The sequence below is a fragment of the Meles meles genome, chromosome 4, assembly GCF_922984935.1.
Source record: "Meles meles chromosome 4, mMelMel3.1 paternal haplotype, whole genome shotgun sequence".
In the NCBI taxonomy this organism is placed as follows: Eukaryota; Metazoa; Chordata; class Mammalia; order Carnivora; family Mustelidae; genus Meles; species Meles meles.
The window spans coordinates 135,521,305-135,546,253 of NC_060069.1; the positions used below are offsets into that span (position 1 = coordinate 135,521,305).

The 24,949-nt window shown below is 38.0% G+C and overlaps 1 protein-coding gene across 1 annotated transcript in view; it reads right to left on the minus strand.

Annotated features, from left to right (window-relative positions):
- Positions 1-24,949, minus strand: part of SAMSN1 (SAM domain, SH3 domain and nuclear localization signals 1) — a 141,942-nt gene that overhangs the window by 73,470 nt on the left and 43,523 nt on the right. Inside the window, 1 exon segment of the mRNA XM_046002294.1 lies at positions 13,277-13,629. Coding sequence (XP_045858250.1) covers positions 13,277-13,629 — 353 coding nt within the window.

Here is a 24,949-nt window from a genome sequence, read left to right on the forward strand (position 1 = left end):
CTAATTCATGGGATGAGAAAGCAAGATCCTTGATTCATTTTGCAAAGAAACACACTATTCCAACAAAACAAAATTACTCAGAACTCTTTTAACTTCAAGTATTCAAATTCTAGCATTAAAAAGCATTAAAAAGTTACTTTCTCTAAAAATATATCATCTGTCACATTCCATAGTACAATCTGAATGCCTGTGGAGTCCTTGCTGTTTTGGGCATTTTCCCTCCACACACATGGAAAGTTTAGAGCTGATGGTATTTCTAATCATAATCCTCACCTGCTTTTTTTTGTTGTTGTTAATAGATTATCTTTACCCTTTCCAGAATGGGGTCTGTTACCCCAGGGCCACACAGCTAGCAAATCTCTCTGGAACTCATGCCTCTAATTCTCTTCCTCAATCCTATAAAGCTTTGAAAGATATTGATTCTGCAAATGTAAAAAATTAACTTATCAAAAAATAGCACACATAAAATGGGAACTGGCCAAAGAAACCCTAAGAATATTGTTTTAACTGGAAGTTGTACCATTAAGTGCTACAACTTCCTGTATTCCTGTTACAGCTCTTTGCAACGTATTTATCATTGTGTGGGAACAGTTTAATCTACTCCACACAGAGAGCAGTAGGAGCTCTCAGTGGCCTCAAAGTAGGATGGCCCTTGCCACAAACAACTAATCTAAATTTCTTACAGGTGGCAGGTCTAACTTTTTTTTTTTTCTAAAAGGAAATAACCCTTCTCTAAAAGTCAAATTTGTTTTTAAAGCTGCGGTGTCTTTAACCACTTCTTTTTCCAGTTTTTCAGTTGACACCTTGTCATGACTTACGGTGGGTTGCATCAATCACTCTGGGTTCTTACAGAAAATATTTTGTGGGGGTGACTATCACATGCAAGAAGCTAAGTGCCCTTTGTGGGTGACTGCGCAGGTACCTCTGATTTCTTGCCAAATCATTCAGAATGCCGCAAATCCATTAAATCTCCCCACGGGGAGGAAAAAATTCCCGCATCCTAGAGAGAGAATTTATGAGTTCCTTTCAATCACCACAAATGAAAGCCACCCTTAATATTCATTAGAGATTTTATGGTGGCAATATGCATTATCTATTCGTATGGCCCCCCCGAAAAGGCCAATTTCCCTTGAAAACTTGCATGGCTCCAAGCCACTCTTCGTAGAAACAATGGCCTATGTCCAAGTGGAATGAGGGGAAGCAGATGGATGACATGTCCTTATCCATTGGTAATGATTCCATTAAGTCACCGTGGTGGCTCTGAGCTTCTGAGTTTTAAAAAATTAAAGGACAGATTTGGAATGTACAGTCATACCACTCTGTCGCATCTCTGCTGTCATCTGTGGCAAACTTTTTAGTTTGCATCACAAAAGATGACTTTCAAAAGTGACATTTCTTTCGTTTGGAGAACGATGTGCGTTGGGTACATACGTCTAGGAGCCCAAGAACTTTTCATTGATCTCTTCTTTCCACCACCACAGTTCAAGTTACCATCATCTTGCCCCTTTTTCCACCCCAGGCTAGTCTCATCACTATAGAGAGGGATCTTTTCAAAATACAAGCTTAAGCACACGTCTCCCACCTTCAACAAAGAAGGACCATACAAACAACAAAAACAAGCCTTTGGCTTAAAACACTTCTTGTAGTGCTTCCCGCTGCTTTTTGGGCACAGGAGACAAAACTTAGGGTAAGCAATTAAGCCATAGTGGTGTGACTCCTTCCTCAGACTTACCTTGTACCACGTCTCCATGCTCTCCCCCAGCTCTCCTCATCCATGTCGCAACCTCGCTAACTTTGGCTAATTAACTCCCACTGTTTTCATCAGATTTCGGTCCAATCATCATTACCCCTGTAAGTTTTACCCGACTCCTCGACGAGATCAAATCTGTTTATCATAGGCCTGCACTGATCCATGGAGCTCTCACAGCCCTTGTCCAAGTTTTCACTTCATGTTTCTCTGATTATTTCTATGGTTTGTCTCTCACTGGACTATGAGGTTCATAGTGTCTGCTTCCACCCAACACTTTATCCTCCTTAATGTAAATATTCCAAAACAAATTGTTCAGGGAATGATTAAGCAAGTTCTTGAACTTAATCCATTTTGTGTCCTGGCTAAAAGTCCCTTCCTCTGAACGAAATGTAGGCTTCAGTTCTGGTTGGGCTGCAATAAGGCCGTATTTCTAACCCAACCATTTATCAGTCCAGTTGTATTTAAGAGCTAGGAACCAAGATGCAGAAGGATCTTACACTGAACATTCATATGGGTTTTTCGGGTGAATTCAACCAGTTGCTTTCCAACTTCCTAGGAAGGAGAGGGAGCATGAATTTCTTTTCCTTTGCTTTTCATTCTCTCCTTAAAAAGGTGAATTATGGGGGCGACTGGGTGGCTCAGTGGGTTAAAGCCGCTGCCTTCAGCTCGGGTCATGATTCCAGGGTCCTGGGATCGAGCCCCACGTCGGGCTTTCTGCTCCGCGGGAAGCCTGCTTCCTCCTCTCTCTCTGCCTGCCTCTCTGCCTAGTTCTGATTTCTCTCTGTCAAATAAATAAAATATTAAAAAAAAAGGTGAATTATGCCTGAGAGTGATATTCTGACTCTTAAATAAAATATCATGAAACACATATGTGATATGGCTATGATAACTAGATGAAAGGGGCCTTTAAAAGCTAAAATGATTTTATGTAAGTAACATGCTGCTAATAACGGTGATAACTTGGGAAGTCAGAAAAGGGCAATGGTAAGCACAGCACGTACATCCCCAGGTCCACCTTCTTTTTCTTTTTTCTCTTTTTTAAAAGTTTTATTTATTTATGTGAGAAAGAGAGAATGGGTGGGGAAGGGCAGAGAGACAAGCAGACTCCCTGTTGACTGAGGAGTCCAAGAACCCTGAGATCATGATCTGAGCTGAAGTCAGATGTTTAACTGACCGAGACACCCAGGTATCCTGACCCCTTCTTTTTGTCTGCATGGTGGAGGTCACTAGGACAGCCCCGGGAAGCTAAAAGTAGAGTTTCATCCTACCCATACTGGATACATTCGAACGAGGCACTTCTGGCTTTCTTATCTCCAGGGAGAAAATTGGGCAAATGATGTAAAAAAAAATCTTAAAAATCAGTGAAAGCTTGTAATGTACATTTAATACATTATCTCATACGGTATCCCAGAGAATTATTGATGGTGGGACTCTAAGGCCAAGTATGTGTCTAGGCCATCTTTGTGGCCCCACAGCCCAGGCGATACCTGATACCATGGACATTACACTGTATTCCTGGAGCCAAGGATAAATAATTATAAACACATAATTGTACGTTATAATTAAATACTAGTATTTTCACTAAAAGTAGTGGCTCTTCTTTATTAAGTTCCAACTGGGTATCTGGCACAACGAAACACTTTACATCCAGTTCTCACAAGTACGCCACAAAGAAATCCTCATTCTGTTTATTTAATAGATAAGAAACTGAAACTCAGAGAAATCAAGGGGCTTAGTCACACGGTAAGCAGCGCGGCGACAAGTCAAGACCAGCACACATAGAATTCCTTCCCTGTACTGTTTCTTTCTTTTGTTTTTGTCTCTTTCTGCTGAAAAACAAAACACAAAACTTAAAGACAACTTGCTGATAAGGAAAGTCCGGACTGGAGTTAGAAGGCTGGTGTTCAGTATCTGCCATCACCTGCTGTGGGACCTCAGGTGACTCACTTCACCCTTCTTGTGCCTCAATTACTCCATGTGTAAAATGACGGTAGTGCCTTGCCTTATTCACAGAGCTAGTATAAGGTAAAATATGGGAAAAGTTATATTGCACCTTGAAGGCAGGGACTCTATTTATGAAACTATTAAGCCTCTACCTTGAATTGACACTTTCACATGGATCATTTCATTTTATACTGCAAGGTAGGAACTAATGTCTTCGTTTTCACAAAGGAGAAAAGCATAGGTGAGTGATCAGCCTAGTCTCAAACCTTGCAAAGCCATGATCTTTGCAGGAAAACTTTGGACTCTTACAGAGAATAGCTTAGAAATCCAGCTCTCCCACCTGCTATTACATTGCAGGAATTATTTAACTTCTTTGAGCTTCAGGTTTTTAATCATAAAAATGGGAGCAATAATACCACCTTAATGTTCATGACAGAAAGCTCACATACATAAAAGCACCTGAAACATGGTCAAGTGCTAAGTCAATGGAAACCATGATCATCATTATATGGACGTGCCTGCCTGGTCAGAACAAGATCTCAAAGGCATGAACCACTCAAGGTGGCACCTAGGGCATGTGTGTGTACGTAGGTAAGTGGTGGTGACAAAACCACCCAGCACTCCTTTACCCTGCATAGCCCCTGTTCTTCTTCCTTCTTCTTTCAAATATTTTATTTATTTATTTGAGAGAGAGTGTGAGTGACAGAGAGTGCACAAGTCGCTGGGGGAGGGGGAGGGGAAGAGGCAGAGGGAGAAGCACACTCCCCACTGAATGATGATCCTGATGCGAGGCTCCATCCTAGGGTCCTGGGATCATGACCTGAGTTGAAGGCTGATGCTTAACTGACTGAGCCACCCGGGTACCACAGCCCCTGCCCTTCTGCTCCCCTCTTTACAGTCTTACTTCAACTTATCCCACCCATTTTTCTTTCTTTTTTTTTTTTTTTAAGATTTTATTTATTTATTTCACAGACAGAGATCACAAGTCAGACAGAGATCACAAGTAGGCAAAGAGGCAGGCGGAGAGAGAGGAGGGAAGCAGGCTCTCTTCCGAGAAGAGAGCCCGAAGCGGGGCTTGATCCCAGGACCCCGGGATCATGACCTGAGCCGAAGGCAGAGGCTTTAACGCACTGAGCCACCCAGGTGCCCCTCCCACCCATTTTTCAAAGCAAAATTCAGTCCTCTGAAATGACGTTGAAAATGTTCTTTGTGGATGGCAGAAGCCTTCTTAGCTTCTGAGAATGGAAATGTAGACATTTGGGTTCATGAAGAAATTTGCATGGCCAGGAGAACTTGGCTGAGTCTCAAGTGAAGTTTACATTCACATACACAGTTGCTGGTTCAGAACATGAGGGAGAGAGAGAGGAAGTAGCTGGGACAGAGGAAGTATGGTTAGGGAAAAGAAAACAAACCCAAACCTAAAATAGCTTAGGGAAAAAAAATGATAGAAATAAGGTCACCAGTGGTCATCTGAAGAGTGAAAAAAGAGCTGGTTTGATAAAGCTGAGAGAAAATCTGTATGCGCTGACCTTTTTGTACATAGAATTCATCACTCTTAGTGTATCTGCATAGCCCCAAACATTGAACTTAATAAAATAAAAATAGGGGCGCCTGGGTGGCTCAGTGGGTTAAAGCCTCTGCCTTCGGCTCAGGTCATGATCCCAGTGTCCTGGGATCGAGCCCCGTATCGGGCTCCCTGCACCTCAGGGAGCCTGCTTCCTCCTCTCTCTCTGCCTGCCTCTCTGCCTGCTTGTGCTCTCTGTCTCTCAAATAAATAAATAAATAAAATCTTTAAAAAAAAATAAAAAAAAATAAAAATAAAAATAAGATCTTAAAAATAATAGATAGCTCTCCTTCATTCTTAAGGAGGTACAAGACCATGGAGATTAAGCAACCTGACCCACAGTGATTCTAGTAAGTGACAGAGTTGAACTCCCATGTGATGCTCCTGGCTTCAACCTGTGCTCCTTTGATGTCTAACACGGCCTCCAACATACCACAGTACACACTCAAGTGTGACTTTTGTCTTTAGTTTGCTTAACAAAAACTCAAATTCTGAGCTTGTTTCTCTGCTACAAAAGAAAATCTACCAACACTTGGAGTGTTTTCCGAGGCTCATTATATACGGTGTTCTAATATTCAGCTTCTCTACTTCCAAAGGCTGTGTTCCGCTTTAGTGATTTCTGTATTTCTGAACCAAGCAAGAGATAGGTTCTAATGAAGAAGGAGACTTGGGTGTCCCATGGTCAATGAGCATACCTGGATCCCCTTCAGACTGATGTTTTTTGTCCTCTCATTTGAGGATCCAGTGAAACAAATTTCAGCTTTTTTGTGGAAACCAAAATGTAGTTATAACTGATTATCATGGATCCTATTTTATTACCAAAAGAACTATTCGAAAGGACAAATAGTTCATGATGACACTGGAAAGGTTTTATTGTCAGAAGTGCCAGTTCAAGTTTCCCCCTAATCTGATGCATTTCAGTAAACAAGCACAGGATAACAAAACAAAACAAAACCAAGGGAAAAGTTGGAGAAAACCCTAGGGCAACTCATGAAGGAGAAGGATTCTTCATTTCTCTAACAGCTTTAGAAGCAGATCACAGATCTGGTATTCTCACTGATAGGCGTGCGGTTAGTGTAACTGGGAAAAGCCACCCACGAATCAAATGATAAGACTGATTTTCCTTCTTCATTATTCTGCCTCGAAAGTCTAACTGAATAATATCTCTAGTTATCTTGGATTTGGAGAATAATACCTTCAGAGCAATTACATTTTCTCATTTTATATTTATTCTTTTTTTTTCATTTTATATTTATTCTTATTATAAATAATTTTATTAGAAATGATATTTAACAATTTTATGTACATTGACAACTTACTTTCCTCAAACTCAACCTAAAGAATTTCCATTAATTTGATACCTTGTACCTTTACAATCTCCCGTAATTTGTTTCTTCTATAAGCTGTTTTTTAAAAATTTTTAATTTTTTAAATTTCTTTTTAGTGTACCAGAATTCATTGTTTATGCACCATACCAGTGCTCCATGCAATACGTGCCCTAATACTCACCACCACGCTTACCCAACCTCCCATCCCCCCGCCCCTCCCAAACCCTCAGGTTGTTTTTCAGAGTCCATAGTCTCTCATGGTTCATCTCTCCCTCCAATTTCCCCCAACTCACTTCTCCTCTCCATCTCCCCATGTCCTCCATGGTTTCACCTATTTGTGGAGCATAAGAAATATAAGCTCTGTCTCTCTTTTTTTAATGTAAAATATGTTTGTATGTCTTGCAAGATCTTCTCCAGGATCATTTTATATATGTAAGCCTTGCAGTGTGTTTGCTATCCTAGTGAATTTTTATACCAAGGATTGTGATTATTCGTTCCCTTCCTTTTTGACTTGCCTCTTAACCCATAAGCTCTCATTATAAATATGAAACAGTGGGCTGGCCATCCCCCCACATACACACTTCTAAGCTTGTACACTCATAAACTAAGTGGCTCAGGAGGCACTGAACATGAATTTGCTCAGCAGTGAATGAGTGGATGAATGAAGGGATGAAGGAATCAATAAGCTGTTGCAACATCTCCTATTTTTCAAACACTTTTCTTGGGTAAATGTTAATTCTCTTTCCACCAAACATTATCCTGGCTGCAGTTAAAATCCTGTCATGTAAAATATTCATAATTCATGATTTGTTCTTGTTCATTGAAGCTTTTAAAATTATTTTTAGACTCTCAGTTCTCAAGTTCATCAGTTTCAGTGCGGCATGTAGTAAGTAGAGCTATCTTTTGGTATTTTTGTATCACATTTTTCTATTTTTCCTTTTGATTTTCTGAGTCTCGATTATCATTTACTCTGCCTTCCTTTTCACGGGTTGTCCAAATCTATTCATTGAATCCATGTTCACTTTCCATACTACCATAATTCCAGGGTCAGCAGGTAAAAGTTTTAAGCTGTTCTAACAAATGGTTTTTGTTTTCACAGTTGAACACAAGGGCATGCAACAATGAGAAATTATGCATGGATGGGTCAGAGCCTGCCTCCTTCTGCGTGGATTTGTGAGCGGCGGTCTTCTTAGAATGTCTTATTCAGTGGGACCACAGAGGCTTTTTGGTAGGAGTCTGACATCACTAATGTACAAAGAAAATGGTGGAATCCATGAAATTAACATGTCTTTTCTTTCTGAACCATGTGTTTTCTTGTTGTCTTTTTACTGGTGCTCTCAATCTTCATTCTTTTTCACATACATATTTTTTCTTCACGGTGTACATCAGGGATTCTTACTTCTCCATCTACACTTTTAAACTTCCATACTATTCATCAAATAGGTAGAGAAGAAAGGAGGGACTGAATGAGGAAACAGTATAAATAGAGCTACGGAGATGGAGACAAATCATTGTTTCTAGTACCACCTTGCTGACAGCAGAGTGTGTCCGTGAAAGGGACTTGTGGGGATCTAGTGAAGAGGGCAGATTAGGTAAATGAGTTTGCATTCGACCCTGTTGGTATTGGGGAGATATTTAAAGGTTTGTGAGCGGAGCAGTAACATCAGATTTGAGCTTCGGAATCATTAATCAGGTAGATTAGTCAAGTAAATTAATCTGGTAATGACATGTCATGCTGATGGAAGGAAGCAGACCAGGGTCAGATAGACTGGGAGAGATTGCCAAGGTGGAGAATAGAGAAGGTAGAAGAGGCCCACAAACAGCTTATCCTGCTTTGGGCACTTCTTTCCCACAGATCAGTAGTTTTCTTGGTCAGTGTAAAAACTCATACAATTCAGCGATGGGTCTAGGGGTCCCAGGAGCATTTTCCCGTGTCAATAATTTGTTTCCCCTATTCTCCATTTGAATTGAAATGTTAGCTGTAGGGGCGCCTGGGTGGTTCAGTGGGTTAAGCCTCTGCCTTCGACTCAGGTCATGATCTCAGGGTCCTGGGATCAAGCCCCACATTGGGTTCTCTGCTCAGCGGGGAGCCTGCTTCCCCCTCTCTCTCTGCCTGCCTCTCTGCCTCCTTATGATCTCTGTCTTGTTTATTAAACAAATAAAATCTTTTTTTAAAAAAAAGCTTCTTCTCCGCCATCTTGACTCCTCCCCCCTAAAAAAAAAGCTTAACTGTAAAATATTTTGCTCCTTTATTTCTTGGTGAGCTTTAGCCTACATCCTGTTCCTCTCACTGAAACAAATAGTTCCCTGTAGAAATGTTCCATTATCCATGCTTTCTCTTCTGGCATAGTTGTGACGAGTTTACATACTACTCCAACAAGACCTTAGTACTCCACTCCTCTCATCCTCTGCTTGTGTACTTTAAGATGCTTTAAGTAGAGCTCTGTTTATTTTCTCACCTTGAGATTCTGTATATAACCCTCACTTGTTTTTCTTTGCTTTTTATCCAATTCTCATTATTACTTTTCTATTCACATTGTATTTGAATTATCCTGCACTGGGGTCTCTGTTCTGTTATTTCAGGTCACTGTCTTTCCTTCTTCCTGAAAGAGCTTTTGCTATTATCACTTCTTAAGTGTATCACACTATTTTTTATAAAATATCTTAGACATACACAGGGGAAAAAATGGATATTTGCTCCCCCTTTTCATGTCAAGATTACTTCCATTTCTTTATATTACAAAAAATAAGTTGTTTGTCCTTCTTATAAATCTGAAAAATTGCCCCAGGTTTTGAAGTGCATGTTTGGTATTATCATAACATTCTATTAAAGGACAGTCTTGTCTCCTTCGCAACATACTTATTTTATTCTTTCTTGCCCTTCTTCCCAACCAAGTCTCTTCTGACTCACTTTCCTCTTTTGTTAAGATGTTTCAAGTTCTTGGCATGCAGAGCTTCGTCATAAGTACCCTTCAATCACTCTTCTCCTAAACTGGTTGTAAACACTCGGCTTCACGTGGTTTGGTTACCTACACTATTACCTTTCCTAAATGTATCTGAAATCCCCTCTCTACACCACTCATCTCAGATATGGAAAAAACCCCTGCATCCTTAAGTAGTTTTTCCTTTCACACTTCTCTCGTGGAGTATATACTTTCACAAATTGGGCCTTTACCTTTCTCAGTTTATATCAGTTCTATCATCACTTATCTTTCCCCACACTTCAGAACCTACAGACCTTGTAAACAACTAAACTGCACGTTAAATATCTGTGTGTGTCTCATTGTCCTCCTGTTGACTTCTGTGAAAAGCCCTTCACAAATAATATGTTCCCCTGTCTGATTTCAGTTTGTTTATGGTATCTCCACTGAATAAAATGATGCTTCTTTCCAAGCCCAGCAGAAGCCTCTTGATTCCTCGGTTTTTGTATGAATATCATCTACTGTCACCTGAGTCCTGGCACCATTTTCTTCCACCTTCCCAACAGCCCCACATGGTAGCTGATAACCTTGTTCTACAAATGGCTGTTTTCAGTGCACAAAGAGTCACTCAGAAGAGAGGGGATGAGCAGGGTCTGAGAGTAATGTCCAGAACTGGAATTAGTGAGTTAAAGAAGGTGAGGAGTTTGCCTAAGCTCCTCGTGCTGGTAAGGTCAGAATTGGTTGGTATTAAACCCAGTTCTATCAGAACCAGCTTTGAGAGTATGAGCCTGAGTGGGATTAACAGGGAGTCAGACTAGGGTGAATAAGAACCTTCTGGAAGACCAGTCAGTTGCAGGCCACCTGAAAACTCTGCTTTGGTAACAGGATCAAAGTCACTGGAATCTCCTCTTGCTTAAATTTCTGAAGTCAAGGAGAAACTAGTGTCTTTGTGGATTGGTTTCATTTTCCCTGAAACGTGGGGTTTTGGCTCAGTTCCAGCATATCTGCATAGGTTGGTACATTAAGAAAAAAAATCTGGTCACACTTTTACCCTTTAAAATTGCAAAAATGTCACCTCTGACTACCTGTCATGTATGGTAAGTAACACTCATTTCAGAAGCACAACTTTTCCCTCAACACCATTTGCCTTCTGTACCTTCTATAGAATGAAAGTTAAAGTATAACCCAAATAATAACCCTGCAATTACTACAGAAAAAAACACCAGCTATGCTAAAATGAAACTGGGTATTTTTCACTTGGTATTATTATAGAATATATGTGTAGAATATAAAAATAATAATTTGCACTCATCCAACTTCTTTCATTCTGTGTCTCAAATCCCTGAGTGTAAGTGGTTTCATTATGTTTACCAAACCAATTTAACTCTAGCATGTTCTTGAGCTCTCGCTCCAAATCCAGTGAGGTCTCCTATCACAAATGCTGAGCATTATCTGAAATTCTGAGTATTCTGCAGATACGTTTGACCTTCTACAGATAAAACTCATTTACTTAATCATTTAGTTATGTACTAAAATCAACAAAACCACCACCAAAAGAAAAGGAAAACATTACTATGTATATATAATTAAATCTAGACACACATTCACAGACACACATACACAATAACTGAGTTTATGTATAACTGGATTGAAATAAAAACAGAAAAATGGAATACATATGTAGATCTATGGAAACAAAATCCATTGGTTTCTCAAACTCCATTCACTTAGTCAGCAGATGCCACTCAAATATTAATCTAGGACCTGTAACATCCTAGGGACTATGGAGGATACAAAGATAAATTACTTATAGCAAATAAACAAATGCTGAAGTCATTCTACTATAAGGTGGAGTATGGTGAGTTCCGTGAAGATGGGGGCAGTGTGTGTATTGTTTGGCTCTGTATCCCCAGTGCTGATATTGCAAACTGGTGTACAATGATGCCAATATGTATTTGATAAATATATAACAAAAGAATAATGCCCTAAAGTTCTCTAGAAGCTCAAAGGAAGGTGCAATTACTTCTATCTGACATGACCCAGAAAGTCTTCCTAAAGGACAACAAAGTAATCCAAGTCTTAAGGGCTAGGGTAATGGTTAAAAGCGAGAATAACATGCTAGGCAGAGGCCAATACATAAACACAAAGACAGAGAGGCAGGAAAGTACAAGACAGTCATTAGGAATAAGCAGACCATTCAGTTTGGCAGTCCAGCCCAGGAAATCCACAAGAAGTTGTAGACAACGCTCAACGGTTAGATTGAGGTCGGCCTGCTAAAGTCCAGAACTGCCAAGTTAAGGACTCTAGATTTTACTCTTGAAAGAAGCTCTAAATATGTGAATTTAGATACTCATACAACAGCTCTGCTACTTGCCAACTAGTCATTATTCTTGATCCTGACGCTGAAGCTGTCAAGGGGAGTCTTCAGAAGTAGTTCCTAATTATATTAGCAGGTGCTCTCTAAGAAGGTCCTCCAGGAAGAAGTCGGCAAAGCCCAGTGACCCCAAAAGAGAAGATGAAGACTAAGGAAGTGGCACAGACAGTTCCTAAAAATAACTAATGTTGGACAGTTTTATCAGTTCCAAGTCTGCTACTAGGCACCTGTAACATTTAATGTGGTACTTTGAACACAGATTACTTTAGCTCTAGTCTGCAAAGACCTAACTTAATATACAAGTCTTGAAAGGTGAAAAGGACTCCAAGCCTCTTCAGAGAGCTCTAATGCACCATGAAATACAGCCTCTGTCTAGTGCGAGACAGATTCGCAGAGCAAAATGGCATAGAGTAGGGATCCTGGAAACACAAAGTTGTTCCATGCAGTCAGTACAAGCACAAATGACCATGAACTGTAGAGAAATAAAGGTACAAAATACATGCCTTAAGTAACTTACAATCAAGGTGAAAAAAAAATTACTCTTAAGTCCTAGGATATTTGTGTTACTCAGTTTTGGTTTTTCAACTACCTCATGAATTTAATATTACTATTTCCATTTTACAATTGAGAAAATTAGGATAAAAAGTTTTTAATTTGCCCAAGCCAAACAAGTAACAGAGCTTGAATCCAAACCCAATTTTTTGTAACTTCAGAGTCTATACTCTTTCTCTTGAGTCATATGGCTTTAGGGCCTAGTTTAGTATATGGGAAACACTATAATACATTAGCTAAAAGCAGGATCCTTAGCGTATGACTGTCTATGTTCTAGATCTTGGCTCCACTTTTTATTAGCTCTGTGACATTGTACCTATTGCTAACTTTTTTGTGCCTCATTTTTCTCAACTGTAAAACGGGGGAATCCGTATTAGAATAACTTTCCCTACCTTACAGGGTTGTTTTGAGATTTAAATAAAATGATAAAGTGCTTTGAGGAATGTCAGGCACATAGAAAATGCTCATTTAAGTTAGCTATGATTGGTCAGTGAAACTTCATGACCACAGCAATGATTTACACAATTCAATCCACATCTTGATCTGAATGAACAGCCAAACTCTTCCTTCAACTAAAAAAAAAAAAAAAAAAAAAAAAAAAATCTCTAAAAAATACCAGATTATTTGAACACAAGGTATACACACACACACACACAAAAACACACACGTAACATGATAGCAAAAGTTACGAGAGCTGCGTTGCTTTTTGGAAAGACAACTCTAGTTCTAGTAACTTTCCTGACACTGATAAATTTGACTGATTAGCATTTTCCTTATCTGTTTCTTTCCTGCCAGTAAAAAGATCCAGATGAGGCGATACATTTCTTTCATTTACAAACTTACCCAAGAGTGTGGGAGATCCATATCTGTATAAGAAGACTTCAGTTGTGGGTGGTGAGGGCAGCGGAAACAGTTGTTCCAGGGTCCAATTTGGGCAATTTGGAAATCAACACATGTCCAGAGAGGGTTTTCTGGAAAAGGCTTCCAGCTGTTCCACATCTGAACTTCACCTTCGTTGGGGGATAACATTTCTGCTGAATTGCATCCAGTTGAAGTGCTGGATCTAGCCAGTGATGCAGAAATAGAATCCAATCCAATCTCCATTTCTTCCTTTCCTCTTGTGCTAACATTACTAATTTTCTTTTCTTGGGATCTGGCTAATTTCATACAGGAAATCAATGTTTCATCTTCATCTTCTGAATGACGAAGAAAAATAAGAAGTAAGTTGAATAATTTTGCACAGGTAGAAATTATGACTATTATATTTCCTTTTATATAGTAGAAATGAACACCACAGGATAAAACAGGAAATCATTTAATTTCACAAAATAATTTACAATTGCAATTCTTTAAAGAGTAATCTTTTGTATAGTAAATGATCTGTTTTGTAAAGACAGGTTTACCTCAAATATTTTGAAGCTGTATATAATGATTAAATTCAGTTTGACTACAGTGACCGAAAGTCACATGCGAATAGTATACTGAAAGATATTTAAGAAAAATTACAAATTAAAAAAAAAACTATATATATTAACATAATATGGTGTGCTTATATATTTTTTCATTTTTTGAGGTAATGTGTATAGAGAGCATCATAAGGAAGTAAATGAAATATTCTCCTTTCATAAGAAAATGAAATCTCAGTGGACATGGGCTGAAATCCTATTGGCATTCTAATTTTTTTCTAATAACAATCTATAAAGAGGTTTATGCATACGGTATTTGTCACAGTGAAATAATTTGGAAAAGGAAGATCAGGACTGAGAAAACAACAAAAAGAAGGTATATCTTTAATACTATAAAGTTGATTAGTGAGACCTATATTTATGTGTGGTGAAGGGTCTGATGAAATTTCTAGTAATATAGAAAACAGTTACAGAAAATAGAAATATGTATTACCTATAGTAAATTGTACCATATCATTTCATCTCTTTCAGTTCAAATGTTTAACTGGTATAAACCAAAGATTATGACCAATTACATGTAATTGTAAATAAATAAATGAACATCTATGAGGTAAATACCCAGTAGTGTAATTGCTGGGTCATAGGGAAGCTCTATTTTTAATTTTTTGAGGAATCTCCACACTGTTTTCCAAAGTGGCTGCACCAACTTGCATTCCCACCAACAGTGTAAGAGGGTTCCCCTTTCTCCACATCCTCTCCAACACTTGTTGTTTACTGTCTTGTTAATTTTTGCCATTCAAACTGGTATAAGGTGGTATCTCAATGTGGTTTTAATTTGAATTTCCCTGATGGAGCCATCAGAAAGGATGAATACTCAACTTTTGCATCAACAGGAATGGGACTGGAGGAGATTATGCTAAGTGAAATAAGTCAAGCAGAGAGAGTCAATTATATGGTTTCACTTACTTGTGGAACATAAGGAATAACACGGAGGACATTAGAAGGAAAGGAAAAGTGAATTGGGGGAAATCGGAGGGGGAGACAAACCATGGGCGACTGTGGACTCTGAGAAACAAACTGAAGGTTTTGGAAGGGAGGGGGGTGAGTGAGCCTGGTGATAGGTATTAAGGAGGGCACATATTGCATGAAGCACTGGGTGTTATATGTAAACAATGAATCATGGAACACTACATCAAAAACTAATGATAGGGCGCCTGGGTGGCTCAGTGGGTTAAGCCTCTGCCTTCGGCTCAAGTCATGGTCTCAGGGTCCTGGGATTGAGCCCGGCATTAGGGAGCCTGCTTCCCCCTCTCTCTCTGCCTGCCTCTCTGCCTACTTGTGATTTCTCTGTCAAATAAATAAATAAGTCTTTTTAAAAAAAACTAACAAAAACAAACTAATGATGTATTGTATGGTGACTAACATAACATAATAAAAAAAAATAAATGAACATCTAAGTTGCATGGCATGCCATTTTGCCACACTCAAGTCAAAATTGAAAGATACCGTTTCCTTTGGCCAAAGAATAGGGACAGTGGACGGGCTGACCCTTACTATCTCTTTTTCTCACTCTGTCCCAGAGTCTCTGGTCTTGAAGGGAAGGAGATACGAGGTATATAAAGGAAAATTCAGGAGTAGGGTAAGGATATCTGTTTCACAAATAAATTGGTAATTTAAAAACCCTCAACTTTCAATGATTATTTTACGGCCTTATCAAAATGGCCTTCATTTCCTATTCACTACCCCATTTCTTTCTCGAAGAATGTTTAGCAGCGTTCTGACTGCTTACTTACGGAGATTTACGAAGGCAGGTTTCATCTCTTTCAGACTCGGCGCCCTGGCTTTCTTGGCCCAGACTCGTTTCTGTAGTCTCTTTAACGTCCCCGTTGATTCCGCCAGGTCACCACCTGATTTTACGGCCTAGCACAAACACAGCTCAAGGTAAAGACAAATTCTTCTTCACAAAAGATTAAATATGTGTCGAGATCATAAATGTGGGAAAATTCATAATGTGACCTTAAAACCTGTAGCCTGGGACAATTTTAAGCAATAATTTGAAAGCAGACCATTTTTTGGTCTCAAACTTGTAAAATATATTACAACTGACCAGTCATACTAAAGCAGGGCATTGCTTTACCTTTTTTTTTTTTTTTAACTTCAACGTGCTGCAAAATGGATTGAAATCTAGAGCCATCTAAAAATGAGTCGCCCATGCTCAGTGTGAAATAGTGGAAAAGAACAAGGTCTTTGCAGGGTAACAAAGGAGAAACGAGAGGTTTAAAGTTGCTTCTCGACAGTGTGGGAACAGACCGATGGAGGCACACACAAAAAAGCAAAAAAGTCGGAGTTTTTCGTTTTTCCTTGTGGAAATTTCTGATAAAACAGCATTTAATTTCAAGTACGAAATGTTTTCAAATAAAATCCTTTTCTTTATCTAGCCTTTTGCATTCTAGAAGATAGACACTGAGGGGAAAAAAAAGAAAGAAAAGAGAAGAAAACAAAACAAAACAGCCAGGGCATTCTATATTATACTTTAGTACCTAAGTGTCACTGGTTTATTATAGCTAAAAGAATGGATGGAAGAATTAATACTGCTTAATGACTCAGATTTCTCTGAAAGATACGGAAACACCTCCCACTAGCTTAAGTTGGCAAATTTGTATTTATACTGCTTTTACTTACTCTATTTAGGATAGCTGACTCTTAACAATTTCAAAATATTGTGGAAATCAATACTTTATGTGTTAAATTGAATACTAATTGGTGAAATACTTGTATCCTGTGCTGTTAACTAGATGTGAGGTAATACATAGAGGAATACTTTTCATCCAGAAATCTCTGGATGCCGACCTATTTCTTCCTGTGGTTTTGCCTCATTCTTTCCATCGAAGAGCTGAGAAATGACATTTGAATAAATACCGCAATTTTCAAAAAGGCAAATGACCTGCTTCCTCATTACTGTTTGAATAAGATGCACTGATAATAGTGCTCTCCAATCCTTTGAGAGAAACTAAGCCCAAAGAAATGTTTGCGAGAGACGATCTCGGGCACACAAACATTTCCAATCATTATTTTCAGCGCTTATTCTTGGTCTTGAAGAATGACTTTGAGCAACCAGTATAAACTTGATGTTCTGTCTCTGCATAATAGCACCTAAATAGGAAATGTGACGTTTTGTCAGAGCAAGCCAGACCTGTTTGCATTAAATAAATGGGAAAATATTGAAATCATTTTAATCTTCCAGGGAGGCTTGTGATGAGATTTTCTTAGATATGCAAAAATCTTCCCTCTCTTTCCAAAGGTCATGCTCAGCTCAACACAATTTCTATGGTTATTTATTTTTGTATTATTTTCTTCTGTATTCCTTTTCAGTATTTTCTGACTTACTTGTCTTCCCAGGCCCTGTAACTCAAGACGAGTCATTTTCTTATCTTGAGGCCCTTCCAGAAATAATAAGCTGACATTGCACAACCATTGAGCATGATAATTTTCTTTGTTGTACTTCTTTCATATGGCAACATCCTCCAATTACAACCGATGCTTAATTGCTCCGCTGAAACACTGGCATCAGAAATTGCCTTCTCCTTCCCCCTTCTTTGTGAAAATGACTTTCACTTGATACGGGGAAAGGTGTTACAGACCAGGGTAACTGAATTTCACAGTAATGATTTGCCCCTAGGAGGAATGAAAGCATTTGTATGATGTCTAAATTCATGTAAGTGAGAGCTCATGGCCCAGAGGTGTTAAAACAAACTGACCTCTTACTATTTTGTTCAAACTGTATTATAGTCTTTTCAAAGCAGTGTCTCGTTAACTTTTGTATCTTTAATCACTCACAGATCTTTGAGTTAATAGAGATCAATCTATTGCATTTTATTCACTTTTGAATCCCATATATCTAGGATAGTACCTGGCCTGATAAGTCTTTGCTGAATGTAAATACACTCTTGAGTTTGTACATATGTTTTATCCACCAAATGGCTTATCCATAGTAAATGTTTTATGCTAGACTATTTTCTTTTCTTCATTATTATTTTAAAAGATATTATTTATTTATTTGATAGAGATAGCAAGAGAGGGAACACAAGCATGGGGAAGCTAGAGAGGGAGAAGCAGGCTCCCCACTGACTGGGGAGCCCAATGTGGGGCTTCATCTCAGGACCCTGGGATCATGAGTTGAGCTGAAGGCAGATGCTTAACCAACTGAGCCACCCAGGCGCACTAGGCAGACTACTTTCTTCTTCTTCTTTTTTTAATATTTTATTTATTTATTTGACACAGAGAGAGAGATCACAAGTAGACAGAGAGGCAGGCAGAGAGAGAGGGGGAAGCAGGCTCCCTGTTGAGTGGAGAACCTGATGTGGGGCTCGATCCCAGGACCCTGAGATCATGACCTGAGCCGAAGGCAGTGGCTTAACCCACTGAGCCACCCAGGTGCCTCGGCAGACTACTTTCTAATAGCAAAGTATTTCCAAGAAACCTTCCCTTGCTATTAGGGTAGTACATACCTGAGGGATGGAAGTTAGAGTAAATATTATAAGAGAGAATAGAATCATTAAGATGATCTAATTAAAAAAGAATCCTTTAAAAAATAAAAATAAAAATAAATCCTTTAGAATATTTTCAAAATTATAATGTTATTCACTATAGTCCCCTAATCTGTTACCTGTGTATTTGTGCTGAATTTGATTAAAACTTATAATAATGTACTTTTTAATTTCTAGATGTTTTCTAAGAAGACTGAGTCATAAATTGAACTCACCATTCAACCAATCAACAGACTTTTATAGAACACCCCACTGTATGCCAGGCACTATCACAATTCTTTTTCTTTCTTTCTTTTTTTTTTAAACTATCACACGTTCTGAGGCTATGGCATTGAACAAGTAAAATGAGACCCCTGCTTTCATACAGTCTACATTCTAGAGGGAAGTAGCATACCATAAACATATAATCACATACAGAACAAGAAAATCTGACATCTGCTACTCTAACAATTATCAGCATGACTGAGTGTGGATGGGGCAGGTTACTAATTTACATTGGGTGATGAGGGGTGGTTTCATTAAGAATACAGAAGCCCAGGCCTGAATTATAAGGAACCGGATGTGCAGATTTGGTGTTTGCTTTGAATTCAGTGGATGGTTCTAGAGGCCATTTCTGGCTCTAAGATCTGAACGACAGAGAAGGATGAGCTCATCGAAAAGCAGGGGGAAGAGAACTCCCGTGAGGCTCTGTCTTGTGCAGAGGTTCTAAAGCTGAAGGTCCTGGAAGAGTTCTCAGTATGGCCCGAGGAAGAGAACAGAGGGAAGAAGGTGGAAAATCAGCCAGAGACCTGAAGAGAGGCCTCCAAGGAGGCTTTTGTAGAACAGACTGAGGAACATGTATTTGTTCTGATCAGGGGAGTGGCACACTTGGCTTCCATTTTATTTTTCTTGCCTTTTTATTGAATTTTGCTCATCTTACTTTTTAAAGGAATTTTTCCCCAAAACATTCAAATATGCTCTGATCTTATCTATCTTTAATTCACCATATTTTATTTACCACTCTTTCTGCTCCCTTTCCCAGGCATACTTCTCAGAAAAGTTCACTGTGTGTGCTTCCCTTAATTCCTCTAATTTCTCATCCTTTCAACTCCGTTCACACACTTGTCAATCAGCTTTTGCTTCTACTATTCCATTCAGATTGCTTTTGTTTTCCAATGAACCATTTTCAAACTCCATTACTGCTTGATATGCAGCAAGATTGACCATGATGGTCTGTAGGAAGCACTTCATTTTCTTGGCTTCTGTGACACCAGGTTCTCTGGTTTTCTTTACATCCTTTCTGGCCATTCTTTCTCTAACTCCTATATGCTGATAACTCCTTTTCTCTCAAGATCAAATGCTTCAATTCCTTTATAACTAACTCTGGGCCCTCATCTAATATTACCATCATTCTTCTCTCACCTACACCATGCACACGCACACACACACACACACACCCTCCATTTAATGCACTTACATGCTGATGGATGCCCAATTTATTTCTCCAAGGTTTTCATCAGAGCTTCAGACTCAAATATGCAACTGTCTACCTAAAATGACTTCAAGACTGACGTCTACACCCCCAAACATGATTCTCTTTTGGGCTTCTTCCACTCGGTGAATGCCATCTTCATCTACCCTCATGCACTTTCTATAAATCAGATTATCACCTTTGCCACAAACCTCTCCATTACTAAATTTGGTCTAGTCCCATTACTGAGTTTGGTCTGTCTTCCAGAATATATCTTGAACCTGTTTCTTTTTCACCATTTCCCTTGTTACCACCCTAGTTTAATCTTCTCTCATTGAAACTACTGCCAAATCTCTAAATGGTGTTCTTTCTACTTTTGCCTTTCTTCAGTTGATTCACAATATATGCTAGAGTTCTCTTTGAAAGATGTAAATATGATAATATTACTATCTTGCTTATATTACTGCAAAATTTCCCAGTATTCTTTAAAAAAAATTCCAAATACTTGATGGGGTCTATAACACCTATGTCTCTAGACTCTCTTCATACTCACAAGGTGATGACTTTTAGATTCCCAATCTCCAGAGCACTTTTTTTCCTCAGTGTTTTTATGTGTGCTGCTCTCTCTGCCTGGAATGCTTATTCTCATTCTCTTAAACTGGTTAATTCCTACTCACCCCTGGGGCTTCATCCTAAATGTCATTTTTTCAGAGAACTCTTTCCTGACTCCTAAGTCCAAATTAGGTTCCCATTTTTTACCTTCTAGGCTTTCACCACAACTTCAGATTTATATTTTGTGTCATTGGTTAAACATCTTCCTTCCCCATAGACTCTAAACTGAAGGAAGGCAGAAAACCATAACCTTCCATATAGGTACGATGCAGTATCCTCAGTACCTATAATATTCTTGACAGTTGGTACTCTATATTAATTAGAAGTAATGACACAAAATGATTAGTTAGAAGTAATGATTCAAAATGAATGAATGAATGAATGAGGACTTGATCTGGTAATGACGTGAAAAACAGAATTAGGGATTGAGAATGAGAGGAGATAAAATTATTGTGTTTAGTTTACTTAAAATTTCTTGCCAATAAAATGACAATTATATATGAATATAAATTAAATATTTTTCATATGTGTATTTTATTATGTATATACTATCTTTCATATATAATGTGTCCATATCCTTTAGTTCATTTTGCTCACATTCCTTAAATAATATAAAAATTTTGTTAGAAGTGTTAAATTAAATATACCTCACTTTCTGACACTTTGCTTGACTATTGGGATGATAGAATAATTTTTGGAAAATAGCATCAATGAATTATTGAACTGGAATAGTCCTACAACCATATTTTATGAGCTGGGATGAAACTTATTGGACATCTAGTCTACCAGCCTATTTAAAAAATGAGAAAAACCAGAGAAGCTAAGTGGCTTACCCAGAGAAAGATAATTCATTAATAATAGAGCAAGGATGAGAATCAAGTATTCTGACTTTTAATCCAATGTCCTTTCTCATAAGATTTTTAATTGCTAGTTATTTAGGAATGACAGCCACATTAAGACCAATCGAATCCAGGGTTTTGATTTATACATTAAATATGCTTCTTCAATAGAGGATAAGTATCAGATAAACACTCATTTATAGGCCTATTCTCTTTCATATATATATATGAACCATGTATATATATATATATATATATATATACACACACACACACATATATATATACACACATCTCCCCTTTCACATATCTATGAATGTAAAAAGATATTTATCTTTTATTTTTCTTATTTATATATTATTTACTCATATACATATGTAAATACATGAATATATACACCTCATCGACACACATACACTTCTTTCCCATATATATTTCACTATGTGGGAATTTAAATTTTTTCCAATGGTATCCCTTCCTTTCACACAGGAGAAACTTAGTCTTATGGAAACTAACTAAATCCAAGTCACCTAACTGTCTGAATTGTGTACTCTTTATTCCCACTAATGAAAAGGAAGTTGTAAAGTAACATGACAGACTTTGCACGAAGTATAATCATTTCCCTTTGTTCTTTTTCTGTTCTTCTGAATTAGAAAAATGTTTTCTCGTGACCTCTTAAACAAGTATTCAAATAGAAAAAGCCTGTACACTTGATGTCTGTTTCACAAAATTTCTTCAACAGGAGAAATAGAGATGTTTTCAAATTAATATCTTGATTTATTTTAAAGAAAGCCTATAATGAACTCCCTGAAATGAAACCTCAGAACGTTCATGTATTTTGCATTGACAGTTTTTCTGAGCTTTCAACTCTTCTGACTCTTCACTTAGTTACTAAAGATTTACCAATTTTAGACTTTAGAAATTATTTTTTTAATGCTCACAATACATTATTAAGTCAAAAATCAGTATGAAAATTTGTATAAAAAGTACAAACACCACTCTAAGTGGCTTTTTCCTTCTCTTTAAATACTCTGCATTTTTCAAGTTTTCTACAATGAACATATATTACTCCTATAATTAGGAGAAATTCTATAACTTAAAAATATGTTTAGAATACATATTTTTATAATCAAATCTATTTCTTCCGAGCAGAACATAAGTATCCAGCTTTTCTACTTTGAATTTTTCCTAGCCACTTGAAAAGAAAGATACCTAGGGACTGGATAAAAATGAGGAAATTTATTTTCATGGTTAAAATAAAATAATTAGCTTTAAATGTTGAGATTATTAAAACCCCAAAGCTGTATCTCCATTTTCTTCTATATAAAAGGGACTACTCTTTTTGACTTTAAACATACTCTAAAAAGTTAATCTGTAAGGTCACAATGATCAGTTAACATTGTAGTAACTCAATGGACAGTAATAAAACCAAAAGAATTATGAATTAGAATAAATCAATGCAACCTATGAAAACAAACAAGTCTCATCTCAGAATCATTTTAATGCTTTCTTGGAACTACAACTAACTAAAAAGAAAATTTGAAAAGAATTCATTTATATAAATGAATTGATTGAAAAAAATAACTGGTGGAAAAATTGCCATGTTGATATTGGGTATTCTTACATCATTATAATTATAAAATTTATTTTTTCAGTAATAGAAATTAAAATTAAACAAACACTGGACCAATACTTAAAATAAAGTTAAGCATAATTTTAAAGAAGGCCACTGAACAGGCAATTGAATGAATTAACTAATGAAATAGAATATATTCTCCTAGAAGACTTATAAAATATTTATTTATTCATTCAACACACATTTACTGAGCACTTAATCTGTGGGAGATAGAAAGGAGAATAAGATATTTTGTCTGCTTTGTGATGTTCATTGCTTAGTATAATTGATTAAAAACCAAACTTAACAGTATAGTCTGTTCCTGTGCCTGCTCCCTCCACTAAAAGGATGAGTTTGGGGGGCTGCAGAGTGATTTTTACACATCTCAAACCTGGTCTTTAATATGGTCTATAAATATATCTGAAATGAACAGTTGGTTAAAAATACACCTGGAGGGGGGCACACGGGTGGCTCAGTCAGTTAAGTGTCTGCTTCCGGCTCCAGTTATGATCTCAGGATTCTGCATTCTACCTGTAATTTGGGAGTCTGCTTCTCCCTCTTCCTCTGCCCCTCCCCACTCCTGCTCTCTTATTCACTCTCTCTCTCAGATAAATAAAATCTTTTTTTTTTTTTTTTTAAGATTTGATTTATTTATTTGACAGGGAGAGACACAGCAAGAGAGGGAATACAAGCAGGGGGGGGAGTGGGAGAGGGAGAAACAGGCTTCCCTCCAAGCAGGGAGCCTGAAGCAGGGCTCTCTCCAAAGGACCTGAGCCGAAGGCAGACGCGTAACAACTGAACCACTCACGTGCCCCAGTAAATAAAATCTTTAAAAAAAAAAAAAAAAAAAAAAAAAAAACAACCCAAACATCTGGAGGAAAAGGTTAATGTGTGTCATGTGAGAAGTACAAATAAAATGTGATGGTTATTCACAGGAGAGAAGATTGCATAAGGTAATGTGGGGAAGGGAAAAGCACTTGCCTAGAGGATTAAGAGGCATTTGAACAGTGTAATTTAGCATGTCTAACAAAGCCCTTTATGTAACAGTCTTATCCCACTATATAAATACAAATCACCTACTCAAGTTCTAATACAGGTTTTTGGCTCCTTCTCCTTCCTCTCAAGTAGATTTTGGTGTTCACAGCTCTATCTTGGAATAATGCATCCCACAGACTCTATTTTCCATGGCATCAGGGAGTTACAACTCCACGGTCATCTTTCCGGCACTTCGGTTTGGGGGGAGCCAAGACTGCTCTTTGCTCATTTACCCATATGTTGGGGTCACTCTTCTAGGAGACACTGCAAAGTCAGCTGGGAGCTGCCTGGATTACACAAGTCAGAGACTACTTCCTGTGTAATATCCTCCCCTCTCAAATTTGGAAGAAGTTTCTAGAACTGTTCGTAAGACTGCTTCTCTTTTTGGGGTACACCCTCTAGCTGACCCCAAAAATGTGCACAGTAGGAAATCTGAGTGCCAGCATACAAATTAATTGATCTTTATTAAGTGTCTACTAGAGTCCTAGCATACAATGAGCTATGGGTGTAGGAAATTGCATAGAAAAAAGAATACAAACATTGTATATAGGAGCTATAGTTTAATCTATACAATAAATGAACAAAAAATGACCTGGTTTGATAGAACCAGCCCTGGTCTGCAGATGCATGGCTGCCTTACTGGGATGCTCTGCTTTGTGACTAGCCACGTGAACTTGAGCGAGCCACTGTGCACCTCTGTGCTTCAATAAAATAAGAAGCCAGATCCCAGGAATTCTTTGTTCGTCTAACAAGTTTAGGGATATTACACTAGATAACTGTCTCCTTTTTGTAACTTTACGCCCGACTCTTGGACCTCAGAAGAATATCAAGGGAAAAGTAAGAATGAGCTACTAATAACCATGTATTACAAGAGCGCCAACAAGTTTCTGTGTTCATTTAGCCCAATACCTTCCTTTCAAAAGGAAGTGGTAGCTCCGGGTCTCTTGATCTGGTTCCTTGATTCCGTTTCTAATTAAGTTATTTCTTAGTCCTTCCAAATGCGTAGCTTTAC